This window comes from Colius striatus, chromosome 5 (assembly GCF_028858725.1).
Source record: "Colius striatus isolate bColStr4 chromosome 5, bColStr4.1.hap1, whole genome shotgun sequence".
Taxonomy (NCBI): domain Eukaryota; kingdom Metazoa; phylum Chordata; class Aves; order Coliiformes; family Coliidae; genus Colius; species Colius striatus.
In genome coordinates, this window is record NC_084763.1 from 11,329,394 (window position 1) to 11,349,222 (window position 19,829).

General features: G+C 40.1%; 1 protein-coding gene across 1 annotated transcript in view; it reads right to left on the minus strand.

Annotated features, from left to right (window-relative positions):
* The window catches only part of AMPH (amphiphysin), a 118,175-nt gene that overhangs the window by 41,607 nt on the left and 56,739 nt on the right, over positions 1-19,829 (minus strand). Inside the window, exons 3-7 of the mRNA XM_061996544.1 lie at positions 13,366-13,420; positions 5,398-5,492; positions 2,839-2,934; positions 1,070-1,177; positions 587-672 (exon numbers count right to left, since the gene is read on the minus strand). Of these exons, the coding sequence (XP_061852528.1) occupies positions 587-672; positions 1,070-1,177; positions 2,839-2,934; positions 5,398-5,492; positions 13,366-13,420 (440 nt within the window). The remainder of the gene's footprint in view (positions 1-586; positions 673-1,069; positions 1,178-2,838; positions 2,935-5,397; positions 5,493-13,365; positions 13,421-19,829) is intronic.

Consider the following 19,829-nt stretch of genomic DNA (forward strand, 5'->3'; position numbering starts at 1 on the left):
GCAAAAATTTGAAATGTATACTCTAATGTAGTTATGCAGTTGTTTTTATCCTCTTGCATTGGTAGTACCTTGCAGGAACACTGACACAACTTTTTACCTTTGTAAAGTACTTTGTTTCGATACCTTTTACAGAAAAGTGACCTATAAGTAGACTCATATACAGACCTATATAAGCATGTGGTTGCTCTGTACAATTACTTTTGACAGTGGAAACATTTGATCCTTTTTGTTTTTAACAAGTGGCTTTGTTTTTCTTGAAAGGATCAGGTATCTAGCACCAAGGTATTTGAGAAAGGTTCTGGAAGCAGTGGTTTGTAGCCATGGTCTGCTGTTTTGTGCTCTGATACAGTTCTTTAGCCACAAAACGGAGACCTTCTGGCATCTCACAATGAACATATGGTAAGTGCCAAGATAGACTGAAACAAATTACAATAAATACACTTATAGCAAGCATAATTTCGGATCATTTTAAGGCATTCTCCCTTTTGTTACCTCATGAAGATAATGGATGGAATCTTCAAGGACCCATCAAACCATTTTCTATTCTTTTCCTTTAGGGCACCAGACAATATCTGGCCATGCTTACCGTGACCACAGAGATGGCAACTCTTCTTGTAAATCCGTGTTAAACTCTTCAAACACTTTCTGTGCTTTTTGAAATTCTTCTTCTGCCTAAAACAAAATGAAATGGGGCAATTTCTGCGATTGCTGTAACATAGTGAAACCTGCTAAAGTTGGTTTTGTGCCTTTTTTTGGTGAGCCTTTTACAATTTTTATTAACAAAGGATGTGACTCAGGCCCAAACCGTGCAAGACAACTCAGAACTTGCTGTCTCTTCAGGCTCACCAAGAGAGAAAGACAGGGCTCAAACACGACTCATTCCTGAAAGAGTATGAGTGCCTTTCACATGCACCAAAATACTCCATTCACATTTTATGCTTAAGGATGTCATTATTTCCATTTCTGAGAGAGGAAATAGAAGAGAAACTTTGTGCTCTGTCTCTGCACAGAAACAAATGCCACCCGAACTTCCCGAAGTCCTCTGCTAGCATGCTGCTGATTGTGCTACCTTGGTAATTCTGCCTTCATCTTTTCTTTTTGAGCTCTGCAGGGCTTCTAGGTGATGCCTTGCACTGTCGTAGTCCACCAGCTTTCTGCTGCGTTTTGCAATGCGAGTCTGTACAGGAGTAGAAATGAAAGTCACCACAAATAGCACTTTTTTAAAAGGCATTTTATCTATATTGTCACATAAGTTTTGGACATATTTTTACTATCTCATGTCTGTCATTAATGTGTGAATTACTAAACCATTCAGGAACATGGACATGATAAAAATGACAAATTAATCATCTTATCATAAATAAAGAATCCATTTACAAATGGTTTGGAATGGGGTTTTGTGGGTGTAGGGCTTACAGGCCTTAGAAGTGAGATATGAATATTATGCAAGACTTGTCTCATTCTGCAGAGTAAGTGGACTCATTAAACTCGTGGTAACACCATCTTTTTCCTTACAGTGTGCAAATGTATTAAATAATTAATGTATTTGGGGACTAGAACAGCTCTCTTATGAGAAAAGGCTGAGAGAGCTGAGGCTGTTTAGCCTGGAGAAGACAAGGCTGAGAAGGAATTAGAATACCCAAAGGGCGGATTTTGAAAGAATGGGGCCAGTCTTTTTTTTGTAGTGCCCAGTGGCAGGAAAAGAGTTAATGTGCACAAGCTGGGATGCAGGAAGTTCCACTTGAACAGGAGTAAAAACTTCTTTGGTGTTCAAGTGAGGCCAGGGAGGCTGTGGAGTCGTCTCCTTGAGAGGTTTCCAAACCCACCTGGACACATTCCTGTGTGACCTGATTGAGGTGAACCTTCCACGCTTGACCACCCTGTGCGATTTTTTCTTTTTGGAAAAATGCTCAAAACACACTTCTCAGAATAGTTGCTCTGGCACATAACTAGAACAGTTGGAGTCCAACAAGCAATAGGAATTCTAATTTACTTGCTGTAATTCTTTTAAAACTGAACAAATATCCTTTGATACATATTGACTTAAAAAAACCTATATAACATATGCAAATTCCACATGCTGAGAGGGCATAAGCACAACTTGAATGTCCATAGTAAAGAGATTTTTTTAAAAACACTTTTTCTTTAGGTCCTGATGTAAATGAGAAAGGGCATAACTGTGTGATGTCTACTCAATTACAAATCAACACAAAGATTTTTCCATACAGTCATGTTCAAATATAAAAGTGTCTACTTCTCACCTGTAAAGATTCTTTATCCCCACATACTACATTTAGCAAGCAACTCCCTGGACTGTACACCAGACAGGCATCAAGGAGATGCTAGAATCTGCACAACAGCCTCTCCTGATGTCTATTACAAAATCTTTTTATAACTAATTAAGGGATGGGAACCATGGCTTAGTTAGAAGAAAGATATTTAGATACCCCCAAGTGCATCTAGGCAATAACAAAATGCCTGCTTTCCTGTTGTAATTTGTCTGGCATTTTAGCAGCTGAAGAGCTTAATGTGTCCCTGTTGAAGCTGGTGAGAATTCTCTCATACCAAATAAATAGGAGCAGAATAAAACCATAAAAGTTTTATCTACAACAGCTAATTTACTTGTGAGTGGTACTGCATGAAAGACATTTTTGTTCATTTGGAAAATCACTGCAGTCTAATGTCAGGGATTTGCTTAAAAAACGTCTTTTCTCCCGGAGAACGACTTTCACTTTCCCCCCTTTTTATAATTTTTCTTTGCTTATAATCTCATTTTTAATTTCTATTGTGACTCAACAGTATTTACAAATTGCTCTTTATAGGAAACCATTACTGTACTTTGATATCAGGGAATTGTCCTAGATATGTATCCAAGGTCAACAACGACCCATCCACCAGCTTTTGATGGAAGTCTTCCCAAAGCTCATCACATTTCTGTAAAGGCAGAAAAGACAAAAATGTGCTTAATAGTTTAATTCCACTCCAAACCTAGGAGAAATATAAATGTAATTGGTCAAGATGATTTTTTCTGAAGTTCTAAAATGTTCTTTATGCCAATAAATCAGAGAGCACTTATAAGATGAATGAAAAGGAATATGTTGACATTGCGAGTTTTAATTCAGAACAAAAGAACATTTACTTTAATAACTGTGTTTTCATTCTTTCAAATAGGAACTGTTATGTGAAAATAAGGACATCATAGATTCAAAGTCTTCCTCGGGGTTTCAGGTCCTTGAGAGCCAACAACACAGAATCTGAAGCTACCTTAACTCTTATGCCTAACTATGCACTAATGATGAACCTTCCTTACAGAGAAAAGAAGTGCAACTGAAAATGGGAGTAAATAAAATAAAGGAAAAAGTATAGCAGGTTTACTATCAGTTACAAGGATTTGTAAGCTTAGTTTTGCTTGGTCAGTTGTGAAATGAAAACTGTGGAGACTCATCCTAAGAAAAGTATTTTTGTGCTATTACGTTATATTTGATGAAATGCCCAAGGCACAGACAAGAACTCTTACGTTGGACTGAAAGAGAATTGGGATGTCAGATACGAAACATGCAAACACCAGCATGCAAAATAAACAAATTTCCCCCCAGAATCTACAGTGCTTTTCCCCACTTCCCGTGGCACCTCTGGGGTAGTCACCAAGAGGCACTCCTTGTACTTTTCCACTTTTTAAGAACATGTTAATGCAGCTGAAGTGACAGGGACCCTGTGGGGAGCAGGGCGAGATTGCCTTGCCAGAAGCAAATCCTGTTACATAGAGACATAGTGCTAGAGGTCACAGCTTCTAAGCTGAACATGTCATTACCACATGTTAAACATCCTGATCCCCCCCTTTCTTTGCACATTTCAAAAATCACTGAACACCCTCCTTTGATGGGAAAGAGGCTAAAAGGAAGGAGCACTGCTCTGCAGGGCTGTTATCCTCACCAGCAAGTCCGGAAAGCTGTTCCCTAGTGTTTGTTTTATCATGAGCTGCTATAGGGCATATTATAAATGCTGTGTGAAGCCAGCATTTGGTTCATTCATTTCCCATCCTAACAGAGTCTCAAATGAATTATTACAACCTATTAATCATGTTTAAAAGAAATATCTCATTTATTAACACAATATTTAATCACAGTGGTCTACAGAGCAGCACAGAATTAGATCACAGCAAGCAAGCGACAGTCTTGTGCATTTGCCTTTGTATCTTGCTGATATATATTTTGGACAAATTAAAATCACAGTGATTTTCTGAAAGCTAATGAGCTCAAAAAGTGTTTCTGAGGAGTCCTTTATGCCATCATCTTTCCTACCATGCAGAATGAGGTCATTTAGGCAGATATCTTTTTGGACTGATCGTCTGTACCCTGGACTGCAGAAATATATAATTCTTTTTTACTCTAGGTCAAGGGATGTATAAACCTACATCTGTGATTATATAGGAGCAGAGAATTTGTAATATTGCTCTCACGAGTCTCTGATTAAGAAGACACATCAAGCATTTATCCCTATATCTAATAGATATTAAGAGACAAATTTTGACCCTTTCACACACAGTCTACAGTATCTTAACTTAGCTTTTAAAATCAAAAACACATCACGCCTTCAGCAGCAGGAAAAGGTAGAGGAAAGCAGAAGAAAGAAGAAGAAAAGCAATCATTACTCAGGTTTGGGAAGACTGCTCTGTCTTCCAGTTTCTTTTTAACTATATTATCCAGGAGGCCATGCAAACTGAAGGCCAAGTGGTTAAAAGCTGTCCTGATAACAGTTTGCACATTCTTGTCACTGATAGCACAATTGCTGACAGGCTTTCCCCCTGAATTAAGGCTGTTTAAGTAGGCAATTCAGAGTACCTCAAATCAAATCCCTGTAGTGTCTTCTGGAAAAGCCTATTTTTCTCTAGTCACTGAAGGAAGCTAGAAAGGCTAAGATGAAGCCTGTCCTGCAACCTAAATGCCCTTAAATTCCAGATTCCTGTCAGAGAGGTGAGTGTCCCATCAGATATCCTGTTCAGTGCCAGTGGCTCAACAGTTGTTATACAGCACTCATGGATAAGTATATTTGATCATTTTTAATGTTTGATTGAACTGAGAATCCCATCTGTAAAACTGCATGTAAGACACCTGATAAAAACTTGTCAATCTGTTGCTGTTGAGATCTATTCTACTCACATTGATTCCGACCTCAGTGAGAGCTTAGGTCTGATGGTTTATAAACCAGACATTGCAAATGCATGATCTGGTCAGCAGGAGCTGCATTTCACATGACCAGTCACTTCTATGTTCAGAAAACAGGATTTAATACCCAAAGAACAATTAAGGGATACTTCAGATGGACACTTCTCCTCAACAGCTCAGATTAATCAATTTGCAGTCAAAATACTTCTTTTCCTCTTTCCACACATCTTACCTCTCCAATCATTTTGACATCCTCTCGTCCATACCAATCTGGCTCATACACTTCATGAAGAGACTCTGTCAGCTTCTTTGAGGCATCTTGCATCCCTGTAATTAGACAGAAGGAGGAACATATAACTGCAAACTACAAGAAACAGTTGCTAAATATCTTTATTTTGACCTACATGTATCCACTATGCTATTCCCTCTGGTATGTATAGAAAATTGTTTGTAAGAGTTCAAAAAAAGCCTTAATTATCACCCAGTTCCTCCAGGTTAATGAGAAATGTCCCTCACAGAAGGATTAACCCATATTTATATGCATTAAAAAAAGTTTCTATCAGATGAAGGATTCCATTTTCTATTCTGAACTAAACATTTCTGAACATGAATAACAACTCAGAGGGTAATCCTGCCCACTCAAAACATATAATAGCCAATTGAAAGACTATCCTTGAAAAGACAACCAAATAACAACCTGCCTTTGGTTATTTTCAGCTCTTCCCCCTTACAAAACAGTCTCCTACCTTGTCTGAAATTACTACCATGCCAACCTGTGTGGAAGAGAAGGCAGTTCCAAGGTGGCATGGTTAAAGTGGTAGAGATTAATGGTAATTGCTGGTTATAAAAAAAGCACTTAGGAGAAAAGCTAGAAGAGGTCCGAGCTAAACAAAAATGCTGCCCAGGATGGGGGAGGTCACAGAACAGGTAGAAGATATCTTGGGGGTTTTTCTGTTTCCTTATTCTCAAAGATATTTGAGTCTCAGAAGCTCTCACATGTAAAGTGAGAGTGGTTGAGCTGCTATTCCTGTGCCCATAACAATGACAGTGAACTAAGGTTATAACCAGAACAAAGCAAATGACTGGCAAGATCTGAGACAGTGTCTAGCAACAAGAGGTGCCTGAATTTAGGGACAGTGCTGTTATGGACTTGGATTTATGAAGAATTATTGTATTTTATGCCTATCCAATAGCTCAAGAAGCATGTGGAGCCTAGTGTTTCTTTACTTTTGCAGCAAGGTGGTGCCTAAGAGAAGGTGCTAAGCCAAACTGCATCAGTCACCTCTGAAGCTTGTGCTACCACAACTGGAAGAAGAATGGGGACTATTGATGGTTATCACTATAATACACAGAGGACCTGGCTTAAATGTAGAGTAGCTTCAATGATATGATAAGAAAGAGCCTAAACCTACCTTCAGTGAAAGGAGTTTGACCCCAGTGAATAAATCATTGCCCTCCATGAAGGCACAGCCTTTCAATTCTGAAGGACCACAATTACGTTACATGTTGAGTATGGCTCTGAATCCAGTGAAACCAAACTGACCTCATTTAACATGCTAAGAGTTAGTTCAGAAACAGTCATTTTAAAATGACAACTTTATTTCAACTTCTTTGCAAAATCTGAAGAACTCTGCTATTTTTTTACCAAGTATTAATCTTTTTTAAAACAAAAACCCACATTTTTTTTCCAGCCAAATCAATTTGCTACAGCACATCTGTGCTGTCTTGTAAACACCTCTAGCCTCTAGTGAGATTCAGATTTAACTGCTCAGTGGCTGAACTTGGGAATGACATTGATATTTCTGTTTCCTGCACAAAGGAATGTTCAGGAGTGGAAGAAAAAAATACATTTGAAACTTGGATGTCTAGAAGAGCAGGCTTGACCTGGTCAGTAGCTATTCCACCATACACTCCAAAACACACACTCAAGATAACGACAGGGAACTGAATACAGTTATGCACCCTCCTTAATATGAAAATGGTGGTCTGTGGGATGGGTTGGATAGGCAAAAAAATACTGAGAAAGCTAACTAGATGGCTTCCTTGGGTTCAAGGGAGAGAGTGGCGTGGCAAAGGAGGACAATAAGTACAGAGGAAAGCCTGATGTCTAGAGGTACAAGCTTTCACCCTTATACCAAAATGGAATATTTACTCTCTTCAGGGATTGTCTTGAGGGTGCTTTTCAACAACAAAGCTAAGATAAAAGAATTAGTATAGTGAAAGAACTTAAGATTCACTTCTTCCTTTGCCTCTTCATGGTTAATGCTTAGGATGTTGTATTACCAGCTAAGAAAAGGTTCCTGAATAATGGAGCTTTAATCTTTCTGCCTAGTATTTGCTGGATTACAGTAAAATACAGATAATCTTCACATATTTTTCCAGGCAGGACTGATTTGAAATCTTCAATGCCACCGCAAATAGATTAACTCAGGAGGCAAAGCAAAACCAGTACAGTATTATCATGCCTTAAGAAGGCTGCTTTGGTCCACTCAGGGTGAAGGCCCAGAGCAGGAAGGTTTGTGCATCCCTGCTCTTCCTTGATCCTTTCTGATACCTGAACTCCTGCCCTTCAGCACACTATGTGCTAAACCTGGGGCAGGCAGGCTGGCACAGCTGCTCACTAATCCCTCCTGCAGCCTGCACTCAGCTCCACCACACACCAGCCTTGGGTACAGCACCTTTTCCTACACAGACTTTCTTTTTTAAGTACTACAAGACTCAGGGATGTATCTGCTTAAGAGAATAAGTAAAAGACACTTAATATCCCATGCCTGAGTCATATAAAGGTTACACCAACTTTTACCCTTCTTTTCCATTCTGAGAATCTAGTGACCCTCCACTCTGCTGTGTTCCTGTAAAAAACAACAATCAAATCCAGCAGCAGCATGAGGCAAGTAGGCATTAGAGCCCTTGGCCCTTTCAGTCAGGGGCTTCAGTCTGAAATTTCCATAATCCAAAACCGTTTGTCCTGCTCCCTTGCTACTGTATCCTAGGCTTACTGCAGTACCTCGAATGAGTGCACAGGTAAATATCAATCCAGTGGCTTCCCATCCTTTTTCATGCCTGTGAGCATAAATTTACAACATCTAATTATTTCTTTTTAAAAATTGTTTGGCTAGTTTTCACATAGTATTATTTCCTATGCACTGATACCTTTTATGCATTATTCAGCACTAAAGTTAAGAGGATTAGTGTCTCAGCATTAGACCGCAGGCTGTCTCTGCTGTATTTAACTGCTATCACTGAGAAAAAGAAATTGTTTAAAGCAAGCCATTAAAGTACTAAGAAGTGTGAAAAGAATTCTTACTGCTGATGAACAGTTGGAATTTATATTTAATTTGACCTGTTTCATTTAGTATTGTTTCATCTTGGTAATTGGGTCACTCAATAACTACAAATGCCAAAGTAATTGAATCGCTTAGGGAAAAAAATGATGCTAAATAATCCAGTTACTGACATCTGAGGCTCTCAGATGAAATCATCCCTCTTTCTATGAGAAAGAGGCCTTGTCCCTGGAACCCCAAAGGACTCCTAGAAATCCCCCAGTGGAAGGGATCCTGGGGGTAGTGGTGCAGAGACATTCCCATTAAGCACCCAAGAGATGGCAGAGGGTACGGGACTCCTTGCTATCACAGTTCCAATGTATTCAGGCTCTCATGGAGACTGAGACTGGCCTGTGACTCCATGTTGGCCATTGGACCCCTATACTATGGAGTTTCCTCACTCCCTAGCATGTAAATCTAGCCTGAATCATGAAGAAAAAGCAGTTTTCCTGATGGAGCCAGGCACCTTGGACTCTTTGAGTGAGGAAGAGAGCCGAATGAGTGGTTTTCTAAGGAAATGACCAGTCCTGCCATAGTTCTTGCATCTGTTGTTAGTTACCCCTTAGAGTTTCCACTGGAACAATTATTAATTCCATAATTAATTACTGAATTTTATAAACATGACCAATAGCTTTATTGCTTCTGAGAAACGACATGACTCATTTTAAGACTTGTGTGTCTGAACAATATATGCAATTCTGTCAGCCACAGACTGATGACTAGGCAGTAAAACTGCTTACAGACCTCCACAATCTCTCCTTCCCTTCCTTTAGAGCAGTTATTTCCCACCATGTTAAGCTACCTGAAAAGTACAGTGCTTGTTTTTCATGATGCAGGACTCCTTTTTACCTTTGCCACTTTTCTACCTGCACTGCAGATGCAGGTTTATATTGCCCCCATCTGCATTGGTACTTGCAAAAAGCTCAGGATAGAGAATGGGAGGTTGACTTATAGTTTCTTTAGCAACTGCCCCTTTGTAAAATCATTCAAGTCACCCACAGATCTCACAAGCTAAGAAAATAAAACACGAAGTAAAGAACCCTGATACACGTTGCCAAGGAGACTGGAAGAGACAGAAGACTGAGATGACTATAGCTATAGAGTAGAGTACAGAGTCTCATCAGTACACCATTGACCCACAGCAGACAATAAAATGTCATGTAGGTGAAATAAAAAAACACATAAAAGCCATTCACGTGTTCAATGGCCATTCACAAGTTCAACAGATTCCTTTGAGTCCTTGAGTAACCTGCAGTAAAGATTGAGATCCAGCTAAGAAGCACATCTGAGTGAGGGAAGGAGTTTGAACAGAGCAAGAATTCTTTTAAGAATGTGTGATACCAAAGCTAAAACTGTCAAGTATATTAAAACGAAAGCATAGAGGGTCACAAAAAGGCTTCATTGACCATTCCTTGCTTAAATAATGTCTGGATCTTGTACTTCCAACTTCCAATATTCAGTCACTGAGAAGCCATGTAGCGAAATGAAACTTATTACTGGAGTTCACAACATAGCAGCTTCATAAAAATGATTTTTGTTGAAGTTGGCTATCTTGCCAATTCCCGAAACCTTTTAAAACGAGCAGTTTTTCTCACACCTGTAAGAGTACCAAGATGTCCAGGCTGGGGATCGAACTGCTGAAGAGCAGATCTGCAGAGAGAGACCTGGGAGTCCTGATTGATAATAAACTAAATATGAGCCCAAAGTGCCCTCATGGCCAAGAAGGCCAATGGCATCCTGGGATGTATCAAGAAGAGCGTGGCCAGCAGGTCAAGGGAGGTTCTGCTCCCCCTCTACTCTGCCTTGGTGAGGCCTCATCTGGAGTCCTGTGTCCAGTTCTGGGCTCCTCAGCTCAAAAGGGACAGAGAACTGCTGGATAGAGTCCAGCTCAGGGCCACCAAGATGATCAGGGGACTGGAACATCTTTCCTGTGAGGAAAGTGTGTGGGAACTGGGGCTGTTTAGTCTGGAGGAGACTGAGGGGGGATCTTGTTAATATTTACAAGTATCTAAATGGTGAGTGTCAGGAGGTTGGGGCATCACTTTTTTCTATAGTAGCTAGCAACAGGACAAGGGGTAATGGGATGAAGCTGGAACACAAAAAGTTCCACTTAAACATACGAAAAAACTATTTCACCATGAGAGTGATGGAGCAGTGATCAGGCTGCCGGGGGTAGTTGTGGAGTATCCTTCCTTGGAGGTCTTCAAGACCCGCCTGGACATGTTCCTATGCGACCTGATCTAGGTGAACCTGCTTCTGCAGGGTGGTTGGACTAGATGATAAAGGTCCCTTACAACCCCTACCATTCTATGATTTTATGATTCTATGTCCAGTCCCTTATTTTCCAATGACAATTTCCATTTTCCCTGCAAAATGAGCCCCCAGTGATGATGTTGCTTTCAAGGCTCAGACCTCCCAGGTGCAAAAATTCCACTTCAGTGCCTAAATATGGAGGTTCTCATGCTTTTGTGCATAGCTATCCCAAAATCTTTTCATGATGGCAGTCCTTCAAAGAATAACAACAAAGACTGCAGAAGTTTCCATCCAAGAAAGGCAGACTTTGCCACTGCTAGGCCAGTAAGGTTTGGGTAAGTCCCATCCAGAGCTGTGTGTTGTGAACCACTGTCTTGGGGCTGCCTTCTCACTCCACAGCATGAAGGTGTGCCAAGGATACTGACTGGTGACTTGTTGGCTTTGGAGAATAACATTTATAAGGCTCTTGTGAGCTGCTTATGATTGGGTCTTTTTAAAGACAGGAAGATAACGAGGTGTTAGCAAACACTTGTAATTCTCAGTGAGAAATATGGACTTATAAGTCACAATGAAAGATGTTGAACAGAAAAGCATGGCTCAAAAGGCAAAAACCATACAGTGAAAAATTTCACACCAAGATAAAACAAAACTTGGTGCAAAGAGTAGCCCACTAGACAGTAAACCAGTAAAAGGACCACAAGTGGACAGAGTACTGGGAAAAGAAGAGAAAGAGAAAGCAAGACAATGACACAGGGAGATGAGGATTGTTGTCACCAACATGGAAATTGAAGCAGCATGTAAACAGTCGGCCTACGTGACGGCAAAGTCATATGGACAACAAACAGCCCGTCATGCTGCTTCTCAGTATCCACCCAATGGATCCCCCAAAAGGACTGGTGATGAAATTTCCTGTATGAACAAAAGAGTGCAAATCCCTGTAAGGCAGAATATCCTTTATCTGGTACAGGACTTTCCCTGCCCAGCCCATTCAGCAAGTAGTAAATGGTCAAAGACATTAAGATACTGCTTTGGTGGGAATTGTAAAATGCTGAAGCTTTATAATGACACAGCGATTTCCAAGGATGTTAATACTCATTTCTAACATTTTCTCTACTGGACTGCAGCCAGGCTTTGAGTGAGGAAGAGAGATGAATGAGTGGTTTTCTAGGGAAAAATATATAAAATGTATATGTTTATACATAAATATGTGTACACATATATCTATAACACATGTATATATTTATTTCAAGAAGTCATTACTGTCTCTCTGTCAGTCACCAAGCCTTATTCTGCTCCTTTTAGTAGCTCCAAAGAGAGCGGACATAAGAAAGAGAACACTCTGCATATCATAGACTCATAGAATGTTGGAAAGGACCTTTAGAGATCATCTAGTCCAACATCCCTGCAGAAGAAGGTCAATCTAGATCAGGTCACATAGGAACATGTCCAAGCGGGTCTTGAAGACCCCCAAGGAAGGAGATTCCACAATCCCTCTGTGCCAGGGTTCCCTCATCCTCACAGCAAAATAGTTTTTTCTTATGTTTAAATGGAACTTTTTGTGTTCCAGCTTCATCCCATTACCCCTTGTCCTGTTGCTAGCTACTATAGAAAAAAGTGATACCCCAGCCTCCTGACACCCACCCTTTAGATACTTGTAAATATTAACAAGATCCCCCCTCAGTCTCCTCCAGACTAAACAGCCCCAGTTCCCACACACTTTCCTCACAGGAAAGATGTTCCAGTCCCCTGATCATCTTGGTGGCCCTGCGCTGGACTCTATCCAGCAGTTCTCTGTTCCTCTTGAGCTGAGGAGCCCAGAACTGGACACAGGACTCCAGATGAGGCCTCACCAGGGCAGAGTAGAGGGGGAGCAGAACCTCCCTTGACCTGCTGGCCACACTCTTCTTGATGCATCCCAGGATGCCATTGGCCTTCTTGGCCACAAGGGCACATTGCTGGCTCACATTGAGTTTATTATCAATCAGCTGAGTTGAGTGTACTGGATTTACAAATGTCCAGTAGAATTTAAATAGCTGTTCACTTAATCTGATATTTAAGTGAGCTTCTGCTGCTTGAATTTTCAACATGGTATCAAGAGAGATCATGTTTGATTTTTAAACTTTAAAAAAGTAATATGTGACAGAAATACAAACAGAAATACATGAGAAATCACATCATCACTGGGAGCATGGTTTTGGAGGGAGATCACCACCATCCAACCAGTAACACCTGGAAATGTTACTGTAGTGGAGATGGAGCAATCGTTTCCCTTGCTTGGGGTATTTCTTATGCTAGCATTTGCAAAGACAAGTACCAAGATGTGTAAATTTTGTGGGTGCTCAAAGCACATGCACCATGAGAATGTGAGCAGCAGTCCTGCACACAAAGGACAGACAAGGATGAGTCACGCAGGAAAGAATGTACACACAACAGCTGACATTGAAGGTGCAGAATCCCTAGCAAAAGAAAAAGAGCCTGTGCCAGATCCAAAGCAGAAATAGAGGCAACAAATGAGAAAAGCAGCATTACTTGTATTTGTCTTTGTCGGCCTTAAACCTGCTTGTCTCAATTCTTTTTAAGAAAAGTTTGCTTCATGAAAACATGTTGCAAAACTTAAAAATCACCTTTGATGGCTGCTAAGTATCCTCTCAGTTCTCTCTGGAGCCTGGAACCCTCTGCCTGAAAAACAAACAAAAAACAAGAAATTGAAAACACATTTCAGTTATGTTACCAAACCCACATTTTGGTTGTATTTTACACCTTAAAACATGCATACTGTATGTCAAACATAACAACAAAAAGCATTCTTAGGAGCTGTCTGATGAATAGTGTCACATTTTGCAAGCATGCACAAGAAAAGGTGGCCTGGTCAACATGCTATGCATAGTGTACTCTCTTGGCTGAAATTTCTCAGTTTATTTTATCAGTCATCTGCATAGGGAAGAATTCCAGCCAAAGAGAGACAGGTGTATTTTATAGCCCAGGCCCAGTTCAAGCCAGCTTGGTCAATGTCCTGACCTGAAACCCAAAGTAGTATAATCAAGAATCGTGTACCTCCACTGGAAACCACTCAAATGAGGCCAGTCTAGAGTGGAAGAAAATCCATGCCCTTAAGTAGTGCCTTCCTGCTTTTGCAAACAGCTTACCAAGTATTTTAATATTTTAATGTCTTGTGGGAAAATAACTACTAAAAACCATTAGCATCAGTTACTTTGCTTAGCTTGGCTAGTGCTTCTTGAAGTCTGCTGTGAAATCTCAGCTGTTTCTTTCACAAATACATCAAAATGATCTTCCCCTGTCTTACACCAACAGCCCTTGAAAAGCTCAGAATAGATAAAATTAAAAGGGTTTCTTTATTTTATCTCAGACTGTATCACAAGTTGGACTTGACAGCTCCTAGAATTTGCAATAAAATCTGTACTACACTAATAGAACATAATTTATTGCTGAAAAGCTGTTGTCCAGGACCTGTTCGATAGTCTGAAGATTTTGGAAATGTTTCACATTTCTCAGTTCCCCATATCCTTAAAATTATTTATTTAAGCAGTTGGAAACGATCAGAATATCAGCTTGCAGTCACATTTTCTCACATACAGCTACACCATATGGAAAAATCAGCTGCAAAACATGACTGACTGCTTTGGATTTTCTCTCAATTTTTTCATGTGAAAGTCAGAACCCAAAATGTGTGAATACTTTAGACAGCAGAGTCTCAACTGGCATAAGCTGTTATAACTCCTGTTAAGTCAAAGGACTTCTGATGTCAGTAAGGGATTTGCCATTAGTGACAGCAATGCTCAGAGCATTTAGACACAGAGGACAGTAAGAAATTCAGGTTGAAAGGGATCATCTGGGGCTTAGGATTCATCTACTTGCAGCCACAACAAATCCAAGTGGTGACTCTCAAAAAATACCCATTTGCCTCACCAGCACACACGTTGCAATGTGGATTGCACTCAGCAAACTCGCTTGCTTCTCCCAGCAGCCTTCAGGGAACTGAAGGCCTTTAGAACTGGATTACAAAAAAGCCAAAATGCAATGTATTGGAAAAAGAGAGCATTTGCTTTAAGGTCCTGAAAATAATAAAGAATTTAGAAGGTAAAGTAGGCTTAGAAAGCAGGCTGAATTATCTTAACGCATCCAATGAACAGAAGGCCGCTTTTACGCTAATTTGATCTGAAGTAAAACTCCTTTTTAAACCTAAATCCATTAATCAAGTAAATCCTAAGCACAGGAAGAGATCCATCAGGGTGATATCTGAGAAAGTGCTGAGTAACAGCAGGAGTCCAGAAGCATCCAGCCTACCAATCCGTCTCTGATTTGGGATCATATTCAGTGCTCCAAGGAAAAGGCAAATCCTTCTCTTGCTTTGAGATCAAAACTGTATATCAAAGTATGGGCCAGACAGGCACAGGTTGAGTAATCAGTGGATTACACCTCAGGCTTAATTACTTAAAGTACAATAGAAAGTTCTGCAAGTAGTGGAAGCTTGATGTTGTACCCTTAAGAAAATATACACATCTTGTTTAGTAAAAAGGATGACCCTAACTGAACATAACACATTTATCATCCTACTTAACATGGTAGCACCCTAACACACTTCAGAAACTGACATTTTCCTACTTCATTCCATGTTAGAATGGGAGGCAGAGTGATGACAGAAGGTGTCTTCTTACTGTGAAGCAAGGCATTAAGTGAATACCACTGCCAGAGAGGAAAGAAGATTGATCCTGAGGGCAGGATTTCTTGCTCTTGGCTCTGAAGAGGAAAATCTTTAAAAATGTAGCAGAAAGAGGAGGAAAGTTCCGCTTTTATGCATGTCAGTCTCTTCCTGGGAGGACGCCTGGCACTCCGAAAAGACACATGAAGGTATAGAAATTCTCTTTCCAATTCATATTCGGCCTGAGCACTTGTGGTGAAAACAGGAATTAAACACAGCAACTTGAATCTTCACCATGGGCCAACTGAATGAGTGTCCATACAAGAACAGTTTTTAGTTATTAAATAATTTCTGACGTTTCTGGAGCAGCAAAATGCAGACAGAAGGCTCAGAACCCTGTTGCCCTCATGTCCAGCCAAAGGTCTATATTTATTCATTACACGTGTCGTTTTGTCACTAGGACTAACTAGAACATCACAAATGACATGTCAGGGACACACATTGCTCAAACACTGTATCTAAAACTGTACTGCTGTGTAGTTTTACGACTGGTATCCTAAACCACTGTGAGATCTATTGAAGTTGGTTACTGTTATGTGTCACCAGCAACCGCTGTTTGGGTAAACACAGAAGGAAAAGTCAAGGCAGTAAACCATGATGTAAATATTTCACCATATGTGCTGTTATGAATTCTGACATTGCATTCACAAGAATAATTTTAACATGCATCTCCTTCAGACTAGGTTATTAACAGGCCACAAACCACTGAAGTATCTAAGAAGCATACAGCCATATGAATTTTCCCTCATTAGCAAATGTTGTGATGTAACATTAAAGCATCCATGGGCAAGGGCCAACTCCCATCAAATTGGAGAGGTAATATCTCTGTTTCAGTACTAATAGAATTGGACCTTTTGATATCAGAAATAAAAATTTGCATCATAAGTCCTTAGCCATGTGAATTCCGATAAAAATGCCTCTGGTTTACACATTTTGCCATAGCAAACTCCTTATTAGTGAAAATAGATATACTTTTACCACCTATCAGACTAATTAATATTCACAGGATGAAAACACTGCATTGCTGGCTCTGCACACTTTGCAACCTGTGATATACAGGGTTTAAAAAGCACTGTTGTAAAGATTTCTACATACTTAATAACATCCCTTTTCTCAATGTTTATTGATGCACTTTCCAGTCTATCAGATTAAAGCACCTGGTGGCTCTGAAACCACTGCTCCAAGTAATCTTCATTAAGGCCATCAATTTTGCTAATTGAGATGCAGTTTCTTGCAGGAGAATGAAAAGTAGGTATCATATTGCAGATGTTTTGCTCCTCTGAAATAAGATTTCCCAAGACAGCTCTGATGCTTCCCTTATTATTTCATAAATTCTTTTATTTGTTCTGCATGAGGAAGCAAAATAAGTCAGAGTTTCTTGCATAATATGCTAGAAAACTCCCAAGAGAAGTCTCAATAGCATACTTATTAGCAATCTTCACACAGTCAAGTTGTTTGATAACAGCAGGTATGTTTTCACCAGACTCCAGTATTAGCAATCAGTACTCCTAGCTCACCTGGTCAAACTCAACACAAAAATCACCAAAAATCTCTCAGGCAATCCTGTTAAACTGCACATAACAGCAAGGGAGTCATGCTAACAACCCAAACTAACATCCCCTATCAGGAAAGTCGACATAGCTCTCCATAGCAATGTGCCAAACAACTTGTTGCTCTGAAAACAGTGCACTGTGGCTGTTGTTGCCAAATCCCCTTTTCTGCTCTCTGGCCTTATTACGTGGTCAGTATTACGTAGTTAGTAGGGACACAGGCATCCACTGAGATATAGAGGCTCCTTTCAGGATCTTGTTATCTACAGGTCTTCCACACCTTTATATCAGCATTAAGCCTTTTCTGGTGTGTGTTTAGTTTTGGTTTTCTTTTCAGAGAATCATGGAATTAAGACAAAAAGAGCCACAGCACTGCTGGCTGTAAGACTGACAAGACCTACACAAACTTAGTGACTAAAGCTATAAAAAAACATGGTTTGTGTCTTGCCAGCTTTTGCTTCCTGGTGCATTAGAAAAATCGTTGCTTACACTCAGAAATTACCTTGCCTCCATGAAAGCTGGAATTGGATAACCTATTTGTCAGGTATCATTTATTGGTAGCTTTCCAAGCAGAACAGAAGTTTTAAACACAATACATCTTTACAGGAAAGGTCAGCACAGCATGTGCTCAACACCAAAACCAAGTAAATCACTTCACTTTGAGAGTCAAGAGCACTGTCAATGCTGAACCTGGAGCATAGGTTAACTAATAATCTGACCATAGAAATGCAAACCAGATAATTATTAATGCAGCTCTAAGAATTTTTGTCATTCCATCGCTAAGGCATCAGGGAAATGGCTCAAAGGAAAGCATTTTCTGGATCACCTGGAAATTTAACACACAGTTATTAACTGCAGTGTAAAGCAAGTATCTCTGTTCACAAAAACTTTTGGTAGTATTTACTGGTAAGTCTTTCAAGGAACTCAGAAGTTAGAATACAAAGCACTATTGTATTAACTGAAGCGTAACAAAATAAAGGAGAAAGAGAAAGTCGTAATTCATTATGAAATGTATCTGCATACCATAGTACTCAATTTTACCATTTCTCAGTCTCCTTACATTTAATAGAACTGCCTCCCATTTTTTTCTCAAAGAGATACCTTCATTTTTTTCTCTTTCTACAAGAAAGTTTGAATTATTTGTCTAGTACATCACTTGAAAAAAGCTGAGTTTGCAACCTTCTCTTGACACACAGATGTTTGGGGCATCCCAAAACCTACCAGGACAGCACCAAATTTGTAATGCACCCACTAAAAGGCTCAAGAGTAAGAATTTAATTGTTCTAGTTATCAAGCAACATGACGAGTTGAAGTAAACTGCATCAAATTACACAGACTCCTTAGAATCACAGAATCATAGAACGGTAGGGGTTGGGAGAGACTTCTAGAGATCATACGGTCCAGCTCCCTGTAGAAGTAGGTTCACCTAGATCAGGTCACACAGGAAAGTGTTCAGGCGGGTTTTGAAACATATATAAGCTCTGTATTAACAAGTCCAGTTGAAACCTGCATAACTGTTTCTTGTGATCTGCATCAGGCTACATCCATATGTTGAATCTCAAAGCTGGGCTACATCAGCTGTCCCCAGGGTCAGTTATCCCAAAGGGCTCCTGAAGAAGCATATACCAGTCTGCTTTAAAAATAGAAAGACTTGCTCATTCAACTGCCCTGCCTGGGAGAAAACAATTAGCACAGTTACTAAAGCTGTAGAGACATAATATTTTATATCCAGGAGGCAATCAAAACCAGCACAGTGTAACAATGGTTAGGCTTTAGATTTGGAGCAATCAAAAAACCGAACAAAAAAGTAAAACACTGGATCAGCCACTCTCTCTTTTGAAGTGAGGGGTTAGTTGGAATGGATCTGGGCTGCTCCTACAGAGAGAATTTTGTAGCATAAAACAGAGGGCCTCACCTTCCTGGGTATCCTTCCTGATTGGAAATTAATAAGGTTGAGATGAGATTTAATGGTACACTATATTTCTTCTTACCTTGGGAAAAGTGACTCCTCAGCCATACAATAGCTATTAAGCATATATTTCAGGATGAAACAGTGATCAGCAGAGAAAATCATCCCCAAGCTTCTCAAATGGGACTGGAACATCTTTCATATAAGGAAAGGCTGCGGGAACTGGGGCTGTTTAGTCTGGAGAAGAGGAGATTGAGGGGAGATCTTATTAACATTTATAAGTATCTAAAGGGTGGGTGTCAGGAGGTTGGGACATCCCTTTTTTCTATAGTAGCTAGCAACAGGACAAGGGGTAATGGGATGAAGCTGGAACACAAAAAGTTCCACTTAAACATAAGAAAAAACTATTTCCCTGTTGAGGTGAGGGAGCCCTGGCACAGGCTGCCCAGAGGGGTTGTGGAGTCTCCTTCCTTGGAGGTCTTCAAGACCCGCCTGGACATGTTCCTATGCAACCTGATCTAGGTGAACCTGCTTCTGCAGAGGGAGTGGACTAGATGATCTCTAAAGGTCCCTTCCAACCCCTACCATTCTATGATTCTATGAAATACTTTGCACCTTGTATTGCCCGTATTTGGTTTAGTGGTTATCCAGTATCTGAAGTATGCTTTGGGACTGTCCCTGAAAAGATGCCTGTCAGACGCAGGACCCCAAACATGTCTTGGCTCACAGAAATAAACTCCCTACCAACAATCTAGATTGTGTTTTCCTGTATCTGGTTTACTTTGGAGTATCTGTCAGGGATAGCATTAGGTATTATATTTGTTTAGCAAAGAAATATCCTATGGACAGAGCTTAAATAGTGTCTCCTTTGGCATAATTTTAAAGCTCACACATTTTCTTTATTGTTTG